The following is an 18,289-nucleotide window of genomic DNA, read 5'->3' as shown; positions in this document are numbered from 1 at the left end:
TATCCGAATCCGTATATTCAGCATCCAAAGTCAGATACATAGGATGTCGATATCCATATATATCTTATCCGACATAAATGACACTATCCGTACCCGAATCCAAGAAGAATAAACTATCTAAATTCATATCCGGAGGTATCCATTCGATCCGTTTACACCCTAAATCTTAGTATGACGAAGAAAACTCACTGCCCACTGCATGCATACAGTTTCCCTAATCCCTAGCATGATAATTCGTCAATTTCAGCATGCTGATCCAGCTTCTTTATGCCTGTTGTATTAAAAAATGAAACTGAGGTAACCATCCTAGATCGAGCAATGCATAACTTGCGCTTAATTGCTCCAAAATATGACCTTCTGATTGCATGCAAGTTAACAGCTACTTCTCTCATGTTCATTCGTTCCCTTGGTAATAAACGGGGAAAGAGCAACTTGCACCAGGGACAGCAAGCATCGATGGACCTTATTTTCTGCTTCCACCAATGGTTGAATAAAGCACTACTTGCATTCTTCTTGGAGATGTGAATCAATGATACTTAAGATCTGATCTGAAAAGTTCCTCTCCATAAAGTTAACAATGCTGAGAACATAAAGTCAGTTGGTCTTTTGCCTATTAACATCTCCAGAAGAACTATTCCAAAGCTGTAAACATCCCCAGGGGTCGATGCATGAACACTTTGACCATAATCTAGAAAACACATATAAGATCCACTGGTTAGGTTAATCTAAAGTTAAAATATTCCTGTGCAACTGGAGATGACAAATTCTTGATTTGTACCTGGAGCTATATAGCCTATAGTTCCTGACACAGCAACTAAACTATTATAACCAAATTGCCCAACTGTTTGTGACTTTGAATCAAGAACTAGGCTTGCGATTCCGAAGTCTCCCAAATAAGCATTCATATCATCAGCAAGAAGGATGTTTGTTGGTTTCAGATCACAGTGCACAATCGGCATTCCACAGTCATGGTGTAGATAGGCCAACGCATCGGCTATGTCAACAGCTATGCTTATTCTTCGAGATAAGCCCAACAATTTCGGAGCTATATATGCCATCATCTTTATGATGCAACCATCTATCTAAATTTCCATTGTGCATGAACTCGTAAATTAGAGCTTTGAAATCATTGCCTCTATTGTGTATTGTTGAACATGCAGTTAGGACAGGAAGAAGGTTTCGATGTCTAATGCTTCTCAGCACCTCACATTCTGATACAAAGCTTTTGTCTGCAAATCTCATCTCAAGATCAAAAACCTTGATATCCACTTGCATTTTAGCTTGAGTTAACTTTCCTCTGTACACTGAGCCATAGCTACCCCTCCCAATCAGGTTGAACTCTGAGAAGTTTTCTGTAGCTTGAGCTAGATCATATCCTTGTAAGAAACTCTAGGGAATTTCTTACCAAAAGAAAATAACAATGAGTACCTTGTTGTTGACTTCTTTTTTCTGTGGGATTATAGCATAGATCAACATTATGGGTGACATGATTCCAAATGCCGGGATGAGTTCCCTGATCAGGTAGTAGTATCGTGTTTCTTTGCTCCTTGAGACTGTAGGACATGGGCACATATGTAGATCCCGCACTCCTCCACAAAGTCCCTAGTTGCCAAGAAGCGGGACAAATTTGGCGTTTCCAAATACTCCATTTGTGGGTACTTCGCCTTGCAGATTATTGTAAGATAGATCCAGCTGGGTGAGGTCCTGTAAGTCACCCAGTTTTGTTGGGATGAAGCCTGACAAATTGTTGTGTGAAAGATTTCGCAAGGTCATGCTCTTTAGACCATTAAAAGTCAACGGAATGCTCCCCTGGAGATAGTTATAATCTATTTCAATGATCTGTAACTCTTTGCAATTTCCTAGGGTTGACGGAATTTCCCCACTAAGCTTATTGGATGAAAGATATAGTTCCGTCAGTCGTCCAAGATTTAGAAATCTCTGCAGGAATTGGACCTTCTAACTTATTGTAGGATAACACGCATGTGGTCATTGAGGACTCGGGATGGAATATTTCCTTAGGAATGTTACCCTGCAGATTGTTATAACTAAGGTTCAAATATGTAAGAAGTGGCAGACTTCCCAGACATGGTGATATTGGACCTTCGAATTCATTTTCCGCCAGAGAGAGCAGAGTCAATTTTGTAAGATTACTCATAGACGACGGAATCAAACCAGTGAAGTTATTTGCATCAAGAACTATAGCTCCAAGATCCTTCATATTTCCAACCCACTCTAAGATTGGACCATTGAGATTGTTGTAACTTAGTTCAAGTTTTATTAAGCCAGTAAGGTTCCCAAAGCTGGTGGGAATTATCCCTGACAAGTTGTTTGTACCCAACTCTAGCACTTGAAGGTTGTTTGAAAGCTTACCAATAGAATCTGGTATTCTTCCTTCGAAGTGATTATCAGTTAGTGAAAGCGGTAGAAGGTTAATTTAGTTACTTAACCTGTCTATGAATTCCCAGCTTTGTCTGTCATTTGCCTCAAGCCTGTTCATCTGAAGGTTTAGATAATTCAACATCCCAAGGTTACCAAGAGAGCTTGGAACTTTGCCAGTGAAACTGTTGGAGGACAAGTCTAATTGTTGTAGCCCTGAAATATTGCCAAATGAAGCTGGGATATGATCTTCAATGTTGTTGTAGTCGAGTATGAGATATACGAGATTTGGCAGTGTATTTTCAGGTGGCAATGCTTTCTTTCCCTAGCTTATTCAGTCAAATCTAATAATTGGAGTGAGGAATAATTGAATAGGGTTCATGGTATTCCACCTGATAGACTATTTCCACCCAGGAACACACCCGTCAGATTTTTTGATTTGCCCAGCTCATCGGGAATGCTTCCCGTTAGCTGATTATCGGCAAGATTGAGAACTAGTAGCTGTGTCATGTTTTGTACGCTTGGTGGGATCATTCCAGTTAGCTTATTTCCGTGAATTACTAAAACAACCAAATTGGATAAGAGACTTATATCGAGGGGTGAAATACCTGATAGGGAATTTCCGGTACAATTTGTATCTGGAATGATCCCATGCAGTGAGTTGTGTGCCAGCACAAGTGTTTGCATTCTGTGGAAACGGTTGAGAGGGGGTAACTCGCCGGCAAAGCTATTTGTGGACAGGTTCAGTGTCTCAAGGAACGTTAGATTTCCAATTGAGGGGGAAATTGGACCGGCCAAGCGTAAGCTGCCTAGGCTCAACACCGTGGCTCGCCCTGGGTGCTTTAGGCTGCAGGCGACGCCCTCCCACTGGCAATGAGGAATGCTGGAGTTCCAAGACCTTAAGGCTCCTCCAGGATTATTGGTGATGGCCCGCTTGAAATCAAGCAAAGAGAGCATGTCCGTGCTGTTATCAGGGATCGTCGAGCAACTGGCGTTGCAGACTCCGTAAGACAAGAGCAGCAACAGCAGCGTAAGCATGCCGAGTTTCGCCGGGTCATGGGGAGACATAAGGCCCTTGTTACCTGAAAAGCACAAAGAACAAACATCACCCGTCGCGGAGGTACCAACTCCGAGGCATGTCCGGACTGCCATCTTATGATCCGATCAGGTTCTCATATAATAACCCGTCTAAATGCTTGAAGATAAGATTAATGACAGGTTTATAAAAGGGATGTTGAAAGCACTAATCAGGAGGAAAGAGAGTATTGCACCTCTGCTCAGCCGAGCGCGCAACATCACAGCCAGCGCTGAGAAGTGGCTGTGCCGGGTGCTGCTGTAAGGGTGTGTGAACCGTGAACTGCTGCGTTGGATGAGCTCAGGAGCAGCTAGCTTGCCACACATCTTCCTTGTCTCAAATACAGGCCTTTTTTGGCTTAAGTTTACGCTGTTGCGCCGAGATGGAGTCCGTCAAACTAGCAGGTTACTGTCGCCTCTCAGCTTTCATCTCCTCACGCACCGGTGGTGTCGTTATTTGAGCCGGACTAATCGTCGCGGGCTCGCGGCATGTCCTGCTGGCAGCAGCTAGCGCATCCCGCCGGTGGTGTACTGCTACTCCTGCTCCTGCGTGTGCTTTTCAGCCTGAACAGGACAACGATTTTTACGCACTGACGTGTTACACGTCTCGTCCGCCTGCGATTCTGACAAAACTCGACTCGTGGAATTGCTTGCGTCTACAGGATTCTCGTTTCCAAATCAATTTTTCAGACTGTATTTTTGTGGATGTGATTTGCTCATTGTTTTCCTAGACAACGCAGCGGGTCAAGTAAACTTGTAAGTATTCGATATTCGAATCTGGATGTATAATGGATGCCGTGCTTCTCACGATTTTGCATGCTACTGGTGAGTATTGTACGAAGAATTGGAGACAATATCTAGCGAGTGAGATAAATCGTCTATTCAGAAACCACTTAACTCTACAAGGAAAGGATACCTGAACTCTGAAGTGCCCTGCACCTCTGAATTACTCGTAGATACGAATTGTTACTGCAAAATTTCTCGACACCATTGTACATTAGCATGCCTTACTGGGGTGACCGATGTTCTTTCTGTTTGAGACTCAACACTCAAGGGCCAATTGCTGGCGTACTTCTCTACGGACCACAATATGCACGTACACAAGCTTTTGCAGAGACGTGAAGGACAGACTCGAGGCCAAATAATCCGTCAACATGTGAGGTGTTTTTCCCCCACTTTTTGTTAGCGTCGCTGGACATGCATGGTTGGTAGTAGCACCATCCAAATACCCAATTCGACAAAAAAAAAACTTTTTAAATGGAACCCGCCGTCGTCAGAGGGTCAGGCTCAAAATGACACACCAGTGGGCAGTGGCGCAGAACACATGCGGCCTTGCCCAATGACGCCAAGACCCAGGCACACAGTAGTGCTAGCGCCGGAGCGCCCCCACCTCGACCGCAGCCGCGCAGCGGCACCGAGCAATTGCGGGTAAATCTCGGCTGCTCCACGTGAAGGCGCCGCGGGCGGCGGCGCGTCGTCTGCGAGCAGCGCGCGTGGCCCAGTGTCCAATCTTCGGCTGCACCAACGGTATGAAATGATCTCAATAGCCCGTACTCTGTGAAGTGATTGGTGGAAGGTAATTCCAGTTTGGGATTTCGATGATGGATCTGAACCAATTCTAGGCGGGTTGCAGATTCGCATTGAGATTAGAGTGCAGTCCCATGTATTCCAGTACGAGACATTACCCATCAAAGCCATACGAGATCAGTACTTCACCAAAATCACTGATGCTTTACCAAATCCATTTTCCAAATGTTCAAATCCCAAGTCCTAGCATGAGCCGGTAACACGATGTCTGCCCACCACATGTATTAGCTTTCATCAATTTCAGCAAGATCAAGCAATGGCTTGCCCTCATTTAGTCGCTGCAACATACGACCTCCTGATTGATTGCAAGTTTACAGCTACTTCTCTCATGCTCATTCTTTCTCTTGGCAATGAACGCGTGCAAGCAAGAGCAACTTGCACGAGAGATAACATGCATCGATGGACCTCGTTTTCTGTTGATGCCGCTGCTTTAACAAAGCCCTTGCATTCTTCTTGGAGATGAGCATCAATGAAATGTAACACCTGATCTGGAAAGTTTCTCTCCGCAAAGTTGATAATGGTGAGCCCACCCTCAAACATGGAATCAGTTGGTCTTTCGCCTAGAATCATCTCCAGGAGTAGTATTCCAAAACTATAAACATCCCCACAGGTTGATGCATGAACAGTTTGAGCATACTCTAAAAACAGAGGAAAATTATTTAGTGAATAACATATTGTTTTATACAAATACAGGAAGAGATGGCAAAATTCTTGATTTATACCTGGAGCAATATACCCAATAGTTCCTCTCACAGCGAGTGAACTACTACAACCTGATGAATAATGTCCGACTGCTATTGATCTGGAATCAACAATGAGACTTGCAATGCCAAAGTCTCCCAAATGAGCATTCATGTCATCATCAAGAAGTATATTAGTTGGTTTCAGATCACAGTGGACAATAGGCCTTCCACAGTCATGGTGTAAATAGGCCAGTGCATCAGCCATGCCAACACCTATGTTTAGTCTCTGAGCTAAGCCCAACTGTGTTGGAGCTACACCACCATGTTTCTGATACAACCATGTATCCAAATTTCCGTTGGGCATGAACTCATAAATTAGTGCTTTGAAATCGTTGCCATTATTGTCAATCGTTGAGCATGCAGTTAGTATAGGAAGAAGATTCCGATGCCGAATGGTTCTGAAAGACTCACATTCTGAAATAAAACTTGTGTCCGCAAATCTTGTCTCAAGGTCAAAGACCTTAATAGCTACTTCGATTTTAGCTTCAGTTAACTTCCCTCTGTATACTGAACCATAGCTTCCTCTCCCAATTAGGTTGGACTCTGAGAAGTTCTCTGTAGCTTGGGCTAAATCTTTGTAAGAAACTCCAGGAAATTTCTTACCAAAAGAAAGCAATAATAAGTATGGCCTTCTTGGTGGCTTCTTCCCAAGGAATATAACGTAAATTGACATCCCGAGTGACATGAAGGTAAATATTAGAATCAGTAAGATGGTCACATAGCGTTTCCATTCTATTCTCCGAGAAACCGCAGGGCATGCAGGCATATGGAGATCCATCACTCCTCGACATAACCCCCAGTTACCATTGAGTGAAGTAGCCGTTGCATTTGCAAAGACTCCATTCATTGGTATTTCTCCGTGGAGATGATTGTATGAAAGATCCAACTTATTGAGAAGCGATAGATCCTCCAAAATAGTTGGAATCGTGCCAGACAAGTTATTGTGAGAAAGATTTAGTGATTTCAGGCTTTGTAGTCCCTTGAAAGATGGCGGGATGTTTCCTTCAAGGTAATTTTGGTTCATTAAGAGGGTTTCTAATTGTTGACACTCGCCAAAAGTATCCAGGATTTCTCCAGTAAGCTTGTTTGATGAAAGACGTAGATCTGTGAGCTGTTTAATTTTGCTAATATCTAGAGTTATGTCACCTTGGAGATTGTTATTACTAAGGTCCAAATGTACGAGATTTATAAGATTTCCCAAACTCTGTGGTACAAGTATCCCTTTGAAATTGTTGTAGCTAAGGAGCAGCTCCAACAATGATTTAAGGTTTCCAAAGCTAGGTGGTATAAACCCAGTGAATTGATTTTCAGCAAGAAATAAATATGTCAACCGTGTAAGTTGGCCAATGGAAGGTGGAATTAAGCTATTAAGTTTTCCAATGCTCGGGGGGACTGTTCCAGATAGGTGGTTACCACCCATTATTAGATATGTGAGGTTGGTGGGCAGGTTAGCTACTGAATTTGGTACGACTCCCTGCAGATTATTACCAGCCAATGAAAGCACTTTCAGGGAACTGCAGTTTGTTAGGGCATCGAAGAATTCCCATCCAGTAGTATCGCTTGCTTCAAGCATGTTTTCCTCAAGGTTTAGAGTAGATAGAACTGAGAAGTTCACGAATATATGCTTGGGATTTGGCCAGTGAACATATTAGACGACAGATCCAAATGTATTAGACCTGAAGCATTGGCTAGAGAAGCTGGAATGTTTCCTTCAAACATGTTGCCTCCCAAGTACAGAAACTGGATATTAGGGAGGGCGTTGCCAAAGTTAGATGGCAATGTGTTGCCCAGCATATTGCCCTCCAGGGATAGTTGTCCAAGAGAAGATAAATTAGAGAGACTTTGTGGGATTCCACCCGACAGATTATTGTCAAACATGTACAACGTTGCTATGTTTGGTATTCGCCAAAACTCACTGGGAATTGGCCCGTTCAGTTGATTTTCTGAAAGAGCAATTACTGATAAATCGGTGATGTTGCCGAGGCCTGGTGGGATGACCCCGGAGAGAGAATTTCCGTTCAGGAGAAGAGATTCTAGTTTGGTAAGAAAGCCTATTCTAGGAGGAATAACACCGGTGAGGTTGTTTTTAGAGAGATCTAGTGCAACTAAATTAGAACAGTTTGTAAGTGTGTCAGGAATCGCACCATGCAAAAGGTTGCCTCCCAAGGAAAGGTACTTCAGGTTTAGTAGTTTGTTAAGAAGAGGTATGGGGCCATGGAAGCTGTTATTGGTTAGAACAAGCGTATTAAGATAGGTCAGGTTTCCAAGAGAGGAGGAGATTTGGCCAGCTAAGTTCTTGCCGGGGAGGACGAGCTCCGTGACACGATATGGCCGCGTCAAGGTGCAGTTCACACCATTCCACCGGCAGAAGTGGGTGTTGCTGGTCCAATTGCTCAAGGCTGTTGGATCGGTGATGCCCTTCTTGAAGTCGAGCAGCGAGTGAAAATCTTCGCTGTTTTCGTGAATAGTCGAGCAATGGACGTTGCCCGCTGCATAACACAGGAGCAGCAACGGCAGCACTATAAGCATGGCGAGTTTCGGCAGCAGCTTGGATTGCCACATTATTAGGCACTTAATTGTCACCTGCAAAAATAAAGCATAAACTTTCTGACGTATTACTAGAGCAACGACGTTGCGTTCATGCGATAATCAGAGTTACTATGAGCAAGCTTATAACCCCATCGAATTCTCTTACAGCGAGCAAACATGTGCTAGCAGCTAATATGCAAATTTTCGTTGTTTTTTCAAAAAAAAGCGCAGGGCGCGGACACCCGTTCAAGACAGAACCCTGACAGAGTTACAGCAGGTAATAACATGCTAAAAGAGCTCAAAAGAGAAGGGTACCTCTGCTCTGCCGGCAATCCTCCTGATATGCTTTGTTCTCTTCTTGGTATTGGGTGTTTGAACTCTGAAATTTATTAGTTGGATGCTCAGCTAGCTGAGGTCCCAGGGGTTTAAAAACAGTTTTACAGCACCATTACATCCACACACTCGCGTTGAGACGCCTTATATGAGTCCGTCAAACTCGCCAATCACTGCTACTTCTCAGTTTCCTTCTTCTTGCCCAGCGCCGCCGTCGCTGTCTGAGCTTTACAAGTACTTTTCTCCGGGAAACGGACAGAGATATTCCAGGCTGATGTGCGACCTGTCTCGTGTGGTTTCGATGATGATAAAATTCAGCTCGAGGAATGGTCTACGGGGCTGGATTTTCGTTTCCAGGTCCGATTTGGACCTTTGTGATGATGGCGCTTCCAGAATGTATGTGTGGGCATGATTCGTTCATAGGTTATCTTTGACAGGATAGCGAGTCGGTCAAGTCAACTTGTATGCAATCTGGACAAGAATAGTCTGTACAATGCCGTGCTTTACAGGGTTTTAAATTTGCAGATGTTGAACACCGTTTCAATTGGAGAAATATCTAATAATCAGTATTAGTTGTACTAGTCCATCAACCCGTGCTCCCACACGGGCTAATGTTTTAAAAAGCTACTGAATCTAAATAATTATTTAGAAATTAAACTCCTAACTAATCATCAAAATTGTTTACCTACTTCTCTCATTTTTTCAATACTTTAATATAATACTTATGTACTTATCTTTATCTAGTTGCGATTTATTATTAATTAGTAATTACTCTATAAACTTTTTGATCCACATATTTTTTTCATTTTGTATCGTACCTCCATACATTGTGTTTAGCATAAAAATTAATATTTTTCATCAATTCCTTGTATACATATATAAATAGTATATATGGTGACACTCACCATATGTATATATTTTAACTTAGTATTTTTCATATTAACAATGATATAAATAAGTAATTTAGAATCATATATTAGTTTATTTTTTATATTTCTGTATGATGCACATGAATATAATTATTAAGATTTAGGTGTTTACTTTATGTTATTTTTAATAACGACATAAGTGGGTAACTTAGATACAAATTTAGAATGATACTTTAAATTATGCTTTATAATGATATGTATGTGTAAATTGGAGGAACATTATGAGGTTACTTTAGTAATTTAGATATAGGTTTAGTTTGAATATTTTCATAATGATAATGGTAGGTAGCTTTTTAAAAAATATAATAGATCAATGACTACAATTATTAGAGTTTATAGGATTGGTGTTTTGATATTTTTTTATTTTTTTGAGAATTTCTAAAATTTCTCTTTTTTCTAGTGTCTCGTGGGAACTAGTCGGAGTCTCCAATGAAAAAAATGAGAAAATGAGACCACATTACTATAAAACTATTATTACCATGACCTACATCTCATTCGTTAAATTTTCAAATACAATACTTATAAAGATATATACTGTAACAATCTGGCCTAATTAAACCGAGTTTAGTCATGAGAGCATATGAGAGCAATTGGAAGTTGTGAATACAAGTAAAAAAAAAGATATTTTTGTCCTCACAAGCTAAACAACTATTTGAGCTATAACTCAAATTTTTACTTAAAGACTTCAAAATCTTCTCAACTAAGAGTTCTAGAACTCAACTTCCCTAACAACTTTTATTTTTGGTGTTTTATTTAAATCTGAGCAGAAGACCTTCAAAAACTCAAAATTTGAATATGTGCCAATTTAAGAAAAACAGTTGAAGTTCCAACTTTGGAGCTCTTTATCTAAAGTTTTCCAATATGAACTCAAGCTGAACTTTATGCCAAAGTTTTGGAGCTTCGAGCCCTTAACAACTTTGACTAAAGGAGTAAGGTCAAAATCTGCATAGAAGGCTTTCAAAACCTAGGTCAAAGTTGGCCAAATTGGTCAACTCAGCCCAAGACCTGCCAATCTAAGCCAAGTCTGGAATCAGTTCAAACATGCATCTTGGCATGAGCTTATCTCATAAAACTTGAACAGAACGCTAGCAAAATCCTTTATAAGATTTTGAGAACTAAGTTTATACAATAACTTCATCGATTGGATCCTGGTCACATTCACATCGGAAGCTTTTCAAAACTAGAGCTCAACTCAGCCAAAAACATTGAAACCAGCTAAACTGTTGTTTTTGCCTGTCCGAAAATCAGACGTTCCCTCGAACTTTGGAGCTTTATAAATCCAAATGTATTTCAAATTTGAATTTGCACCTTTTGTAAAACTTAAACTCAGTTTGGTGAATTTTCAAGTTTAGTGGTAAATCTTCATTTTACCACGCCTCAAACCTCGGCCGTTGGGCTGCCCTGTGCCGCACGTCGTGCAGAGCACGCGCGCCGCGCGCTCCAGAGCGCCACCACCGCGTGGCGCGGCTTCACCGGCGAAGCCGTTTCGCCCGGTCTCCAACCACGGCAGGACGACGCCTCGCGCGCCCCGCCGCCAGTAAAGCGCCGCGTCCCCCCCCTCCCGGCAGCTCCGCCTCACCCGAGGGCACACCCCGCCCCTAGCCCTGCCATGAGCGCGCGGCCCCGTGGACGACCTGCTCGACGCCACCGCCTCCACCAACCGCCGCCTGGCTGTGACGCCTCGAGCGCCAGCCTCGCCAACCCGATGCCCCGGCAAAGCCATTCCCCACGCGCACGCTCGCTTCGCCCAGCGCCTGCAACCTCGCCTGCCGCACCCCGCCTGTCACCCCTCCGCACCAATGGCACCGCCACCATTAATGGCCGCAGCAGTGCCCCAGCTCCCCTCCGGTCCCCAGCTACCCGTCCCATCTCCGCCTCGCTCGCCTGCTCCCCCCAACCCCCCTCCCCCCCCTGCGGCCCTACAAATGGAGGCCCTACGCCGCCTGTGCCCCTTTCCCGCTCGCCCAACCTCGCCGTGCTCCCCCTGCTCTGCTTCGCGCTCGCCACCGAGCCACCCCACCGTGGAGAGCCTACCTCCATGCAGCCTCGCTCTCCACTGTCGCCGCAAATCGCTCAGCCACCACCTCACGCAGCTCAAGCCGCTGACCATTGTCATCACCAAGCTTCGACGCTGCCGGAACACCGCCGCCCAACTCCGCCACAGCCGCAATGCTGCTTTTCACCGTTCCGCCGCCACCAAGCCCCCCTTCGCGTCCGACCCTTCACCAGCAGCCCCACGGTGAGCACACACTCCTCCTCGTGCGCTTGTTGCTCTGGAACCGCCGACGAGCTGACGGAATCACAACCCCGCCGCCGAGCGCCGCCATAAGGGCATAAGTGTGATTGCGAAACTCGATCGAGGGCTTAGGTATAAATAGCAAGGGTGTGGTTGTGAGTCTGAAAACTTAGAGGGGCCCGGTTGTAAACCTGTCTTCGGTTTAATGTTTAAATTGGTAGAAAATGTGTTTAACTTGGAAAATTCACTAAAACTTGTAGAAAATTCATAAAAATACCAAATTAATTTTGTTGAACTCAGCGCACTGTCTAGTTTCTGTTAAAAATAAATTTTTCACATGTCACATTAGAAATGTTGCAGTTATGATTTATTTGTTGTGTAGGCTATTTAAATCATTATAAATCAAGGAAAAATTCTAAAAAGATAAATCCAAATCTGCAATTTGTGTTACTGAGTATAGAAGCTTGGAAAAAATTGGAGCCTAGCTCAGATAGGTAAGTCACTGTTTTAGTTTATTAATTGAAATTTGCAGGAAGATTTTTCTTTTTAGATCATAATTAAACCAGAGATGATAAAAATGTGAAACAAATTAGAATAGGTCAGTGGTGTAGAGTAGTTTGTAGGAAAAATATAGAACCTGGTCAGAAGTAGAAAGAAAATCACTTTCCTTTTTAGGGAAAGATAAATAGGGTAAATATATGGGAAATAGATGTCCTTCACTAAAATTTTTGAAAACTTCACCAAAGGCTCTATTTCACCTCTGGAACCTACTGTTAAAATTGCATACCTAGATTCGTTATGGCTTCTATCTTAAAAATAGTTAAGCACACACTACCTTATCATAATGAAACAATTTTAATTATTTTTGTGCAACTCTAATGAGCCTCAAATTTGTGCAGTAGCTTAATCATGTCCAGGTTAGGTTTCTGGTAAAGTTTCAACTTCATAGCTTACTATTTGAAGGTTGAAATAAAAATTGGAAGATGGACCTAATTAAATGGAAGAAAGAAACATAAAGTAAGAATAATGGTCTCTTTCGGAAGAGGTACAGAAAAATATTCAGAAATAGGATAACTTTCCGATCTAAAGCTTAATAAACTTAAGTTATATAAATGTACACAATCACCATCAAATCAACCCCAGGTCTTATACCACAACACACCTTACCTCATGAAGATAAAGAAAGTTTAGAACCTTTTTTAGGTGAATGTGGTCGTAATGTGTTTTACACTTCAGCAATAATTCATGTTTTGCGTCCCATATAAGAAAGCATGGAAGTTTGAATTTGATGCATTTGCATTTCGTGTAGAAGTGAACCTTGCTAACGGCACGTACGAGCTGCACCCGGCGCCGGAAGAAGAAGCCGTAGCGGATCTGCACCACACCGGAGTCGAGCCCGTACCAGAGCAAGCCGAGGACCAGTTCGCTAACTACCCGTGCAAAGGCAAGCCCTGAAGCATGAATTCCTGTCTTTAAATTCTTGCAATACAATTGATTGCTTTGATTGCGCATTTACGTTCCAGGAGTTGATTGAAACCGTAGATGCATGAACTTAGTACCTTGTTGTGAACACTAGTATATTGAGTTGAGTAGTTGTAATGCTTAATAGGACTCGGTAAAAGTCAAGTGATTTCCTGTCACTCGCGATTTATAGGAGTTGAATGCCCTTTACTTTTGCTGCAACTATAAGGACGACGGGCGGGGTAGGGCTCTGTGAACTATTTTTGGTGGTCGTTGGATTGCCCCATCTGTCTACATGAAATTGGACTAAGGTCGAAATGTGATAGTGTTCATGATCAAGTGTTTGAAAGTACTAATCTCATACCTAGTATGGGATGGGGAAGCCTAGTACCTGATTGAACCGGGACGTGAGTAGATCGCCCCACTGTCTCTAGAACGGAGTTCCCTTGCGGCCGCATGTGGTGACAAGTGCGGTCATAGTACGGCAGAGACCGAGTCTATGAAGCCTTGTACCAAGGGAAGTGGGCCCGACACAGGTCTAGGAATTGATGGGGACGGATGACAAATGAAGCGACCACTCGTGGTGTGCAGACGTCGTGAGATTAGGTTCGTCATGCATAGTTAAGAAATTCGAATCGATTCGTCTACCTCTCACGGTTTGGGACTGCTTGATCGCTATGCTACACTAAGTAAGGAAGGAATATGATGATGATTTAATGTTGTTACTTATTATTAATTGCTAGAAAAAACTATGCTTGCTTAGTATGGTTGCTTACCTAGAATGGTTAATCAACTAGAACCTTGTGCTAAAATATTGAACGTAAGGACCTACTCTAGTCGCTTTTGGCAAAGACAAACCCCATAGCCAAAAAGTCTACATGTCTAGGTGTTGGTGGATGTAGTCACCACCTGTCGGTTAAGTCTTGCTGAGCATAGTTGCTCAGCCTTGCTTGTGGCATATCTTTTCAGGTCATGTTGTTACCCCTGAGCTCGCTGTAAGTGGTACTTGGCCTACCCAACTTCCTCCAGGTTGGACGGTCGAGTGGGATCCCTCCTCGGATGGCGAAGACTGGGATCATTGATGTCATGATCGGCTTCTTCATGATGTCCTACAACGACATTTAGCTCCCGCTTATTTATCTCTGCTGCTTGAAACTCTGCAAACTATGTTTGAATTTCGAACTTGATGTTGTAATAAATTGATGCACTTATTTAATCTAGATGGACTGTTGTAATCTCTATAACCACTCACCTTCGTGTGAGCTTTGCTTTCTCGATCCTGCGTTAAGTGGTTTATCGGATAAAATCCAACGGACGACCAAGTTGACTTGATTAAAGTATATGATCGCGTGTTAGGCGACTTAAGTGTGCTTTACCTAAGTTAATTTGGGTAGTTCCTCCACATATGCCTATTATCTTTATCCAATTGTGATAGATTTTAGTTAGTAATTACTCTATAATATTTTCATCCATGTTAATAATCTTTAACTTTTCATTTTGCATCGTAGGTATGCGCTTGAATTTGTTTAATGGAATCTAAGTTTGCGCTATAATTTTAACACAGAAATCCATATTCTCATCACTTCCTCTGTATCTTTATAAATGGTGACGCACATCATGAGTATATACCTTAGTTATTATATCATATACCAATAGTGTATGAAATATTCCCGTCAAAAAATAGTGTAAGAAATAGATAATTTAGACTCATATTACTGTATATTTTTAATTAAGGTGATTGGATTTAAATGTTAGGTTACCTCATGTTATTTTTAATTATGGCATATGTGGATAATACAGATGCAAATTTAAGGGATCACTTTAACTTTTTATAAGTGCTAGTGGTGGACAATTTAGTTGCAAATTTAGGGGGTTATTTTAAATATTTGTTTATAATGGTATGAGTTGGTAATGTTGATCAAGATTAGGGGTTACTTTAGTTAATTTTATATAATGGTATAGGTGGGTAATTTAGATATAGATTTAGAGTATTACTTTAGGCTATTTTTATAATGGCATAGGTGGGTAATTTTTTAAAAAATATAATAGATCTAGTGGCTATGATGATTTGAGCCTACCGATTGATGGAAAGATGTTTTGCTTTTATGTGAGAATTTCTAGGATTTCTCTCTTTTTCTAGAGTGTCCATCTAGCAATCCTAAGTGGCTTCACCTGGAGGCTTCAAAAGTAGCCTCCAATTAGTAATAGTAAGATAATTATGGCAGATGTGGATAATACAAATGCAAATTTAAGGGTTCACTTTAACTTTTTTTACGTGGGGGGAAATTTAGTTGCAAATTTAGGGGGTTATTTTAAATATTGTTTTATAATGGTATGATTTGGTAATTTTGATGAAGATTAGGGGGTTACTTCAGTTAATTTTATATAATGGCATAGGTGGGTAATTTAGATATAGATTTAGGGGATAGATGGGTAATTTTTTAGAAAACATAATAGATCCAATGGCTATGATGATTTAAGTCTACCGATTGATGGCCAGATATTTTTCTTTTTTGTGAGAATTTATAGGATTTCACTCTTTTTCTAGAGTTTCAACCTAGGAATTCTAGGTGGCTTCACCTGGAGGCTTCAAAAGGAGCCTCCACTTAGTAATAGTAACATGAAAGAGAAAATATGTGGACCTCCCTTTTTGTGTAAAAAAAATTGGTTCATTTAAGGACGAGATCACTACTGGAGAATTGACCTTCCATCTAGGAGCTTTTGTCCTGGTTGACTTTGGACCTTTAGTCCCGGGTTAAAAATGACACACCGACTGGGACCGATAGGAGGGGCTTTAGTCCCGGTTGTAAAGACCAACTGGGACTAAAGCTTCCCCTGTAGTCCCAGTTGTAACGGCTACAAAATATCTTACTGTTGACGCCAGATTTTGACACGTGTAAAATCGGCGTTAGGAAAGGAAGAAATCAGAAGATGCAGCGAGACACAGGGGTGACGGATGGAAATCGGCCGATTGGTGCTACAGTCGAGGATCGGCCGATTGACCTTTGGAGCTCCGCCTCGCCCGACCCCCGAGTCCTGGGGTCGGATGTGCCAAACCCTCCGAGGGTGGGACTCCACCTCGCCCGACCCCCGAGTCCTGGGATCGGATGCGCCTGACCCTCCGAAGGTAGAACTCCGCCTCGCTCGACCTTAGGTTCCAGGGTCGGAGGAATCGGAGCCCCTGACATGTAGGCTGTAATCGGCTATCCCTTGTCGATGGAGTTGGTAGAAATCGGCAGATTAAGAGGCTGGAGCAGTTGGGCCGGTATGAGCTTAAAGTGGATAATGAAGAATAAAAAGGGAGTCAGCCCATGAGAGCATGATGATCAACTCCAATACGAATTGTACTTGTAAATATTCGTTTTCGTTTAAAATTAGAGATAGAGTTCTTGTCGGTTAAGGAATCGTTTGTAACAGGCTATAAATAGCCACCTTCGTAGATCTGTAATCATCATCAACTCAATACAACAAACTACTATTTCCTCGTACTTACTTTCGAAGCAGGCGACTTCGCCAATACTTTTTCTCTTTTCACGAGTTCATACGGGTTGGCGGGGCTGCATCAACTTGATCTCCGGCCGATTCTGTAAGTTCCGTTTACCGAGTAACATCTAAGCTTTAACTTCGGGCGCATCGCTGTCGTTTCGTTTAGATTTGTTCACCAGTTATCGATATTTACTAGAATTTTAGGTTTTGCCTGTTGTTCTAGTTTTATCACCAGTTATCCAGCTAGGAATTGGAACTTTCGGCTTTCTTGTACTTCGTTATTCGATCTATTATTTTACGCATAGCCGATTTAGATCTATTCCTAGTGTTGTTATTGTAGCGTTGTTTAGATTACTCTAGCAGTCTTCTTTACTAAACGCTGCACGGTAATCGGCCGCATTATAGCCGATTTCCTTATTCCAGCAAATCGGCCGATTCGCTGATAAGCTATCTCGAGATCGGAACCTTAGCCGATCGCAACCTCCGGGATCTGACACGTTTCTTTCCTTGCCAATCAACAGGTCAGATTGGCTGGCACGCTGCGCGAACCGCACCAGGGCAATCACCCGAACAGGAGTTAAGCAGATTCTCCCGGGTCGTGTTTCTGACGGTAGAGATTCGATCGGCCAATTTCTAGCGCCAACACACTTTTGGCACGCCCGGTGGGACAAAAACAACCGCCACTATGTCAAAAGCTGCCGAAGTCTCGGAGGACAACGTCATCGAGGTGACGGAAGCAGACCTCAAGGCCGACCAGAAGGAAGAATTGGAAAAGCAGATGGCGTACTACCGGAAGACTTGTCCGAGATGGTTCAACAATCTGTCTATCAAGCTTTCATTGATCAATCCCCAGTGATTTCTAATACGGTATACAATGCCGCATCAGCTCCTTGGCCAACGGCGTATCCCAAGGGTACCAGGGGCCAGCGTATGCCCCACCTATTACGGCCCCGATCAGGAGTTATTCAAATACACCCTACTTAGCTCCTCAGCCGATCCAGGCTCCAATTGGAGGTCCCGGCACCTCCTCATCCTCAATCCCTCTAGGGCCTAATAGCGCGCCGTATCTCCAGCCGCAATCTGTTCAGTTGTCCTCCGCACAGTTGTTTCCTTCGAATTCAATGCCTTGGGGGACACCATCGGCGTCGGTCGTCCAAGATCAATCGGCCAGCTATGAAAGTGTTCCAATCCAGGCACCTTTTCAATCAGCTGCACGGCCGATGATGCCATAATATCAGCCCATCGTGCCGGAGATAAGTAGGAGGGCAGAAGCAACGGAAGCACTTCGGGGCGTTGCGCCGATCGTGCTATATGACGAAGCCGTCGGCTCACTCAGAAAGCCGATCCCGACTACGCAACCAGCTACGTCACATCAAGCGCCCCACGTTCTCGCCCACCACCCAGTCATCCCGCCGCCGGAGCTACTTTCCCATATTCCGAATTCAAGGGTTTCAATAAACTACCTGCGCTAAAGAGGCGGCGACTGGTACCCAAACAACTTCAAGGCGCCCCACAAGATAGCAGGAAAACCCTCA

The 18,289-nt window shown here is 43.0% G+C and overlaps 2 protein-coding genes, 1 long non-coding RNA gene and 1 pseudogene across 3 annotated transcripts; 1 reads left to right on the top strand and 3 right to left on the bottom strand.

Moving 5' to 3' along the window:
- LOC140221671 (probable LRR receptor-like serine/threonine-protein kinase At3g47570) lies at positions 1-1,649 on the bottom strand (annotated as a pseudogene).
- A 129-nt stretch (positions 1,650-1,778) lies between these two features.
- LOC117864323 (tyrosine-sulfated glycopeptide receptor 1) lies at positions 1,779-4,177 on the bottom strand. The gene is made up of 2 exons (XM_034748379.2): positions 3,648-4,177; positions 1,779-3,458 (listed from the first exon to the last, which is right to left on the bottom strand). The coding sequence occupies exons 1-2, from the start codon at positions 3,775-3,777 to the stop codon at positions 2,755-2,757; spliced, it is 834 nt and encodes a 277-aa protein (XP_034604270.1). The 5' UTR covers positions 3,778-4,177; the 3' UTR covers positions 1,779-2,754.
- A 594-nt stretch (positions 4,178-4,771) lies between these two features.
- LOC117855764 (uncharacterized) lies at positions 4,772-14,540 on the top strand. Its single transcript, XR_011898281.1, has 3 exons — positions 4,772-4,977; positions 13,117-13,251; positions 14,238-14,540. It is a non-coding gene; the product is annotated as an uncharacterized lncRNA (long non-coding RNA).
- On the bottom strand, positions 5,162-8,763 carry LOC117864314 (uncharacterized). The gene is given in 4 exon segments (XM_034748369.2): positions 5,162-5,675; positions 5,760-7,404; positions 7,407-8,363; positions 8,625-8,763. Coding segments are annotated over 3 exon segments (2,952 nt in total). The 5' UTR covers positions 8,343-8,363; positions 8,625-8,763; the 3' UTR covers positions 5,162-5,304.
- Positions 14,541-18,289: the final 3,749 nt, after the last annotated feature.

This window comes from Setaria viridis, chromosome 1 (assembly GCF_005286985.2).
Source record: "Setaria viridis chromosome 1, Setaria_viridis_v4.0, whole genome shotgun sequence".
NCBI lineage: Eukaryota > Viridiplantae > Streptophyta > Magnoliopsida > Poales > Poaceae > Setaria > Setaria viridis.
Note: the sequence above shows the minus strand (reverse complement) of the source record. Positions and strands in the feature narration are given on the sequence as shown.

What these genes read in the sequence shown, in the direction of transcription:
- LOC117864323 (XM_034748379.2), bottom strand. Translation starts at nt 3,777, where the DNA reads ATGTGTGGCAAGCTAGCTGCTCCTGAGCTCATCCAACGCAGCAGTTCA. An exon ending in GCGCGCTCGGCTGAGCAGAG is followed by an intron (nt 3,459 to 3,647) that starts GTGCAATACTCT and finishes TGTGCTTTTCAG; the next exon opens with GTAACAAGGGCCTTATGTCT.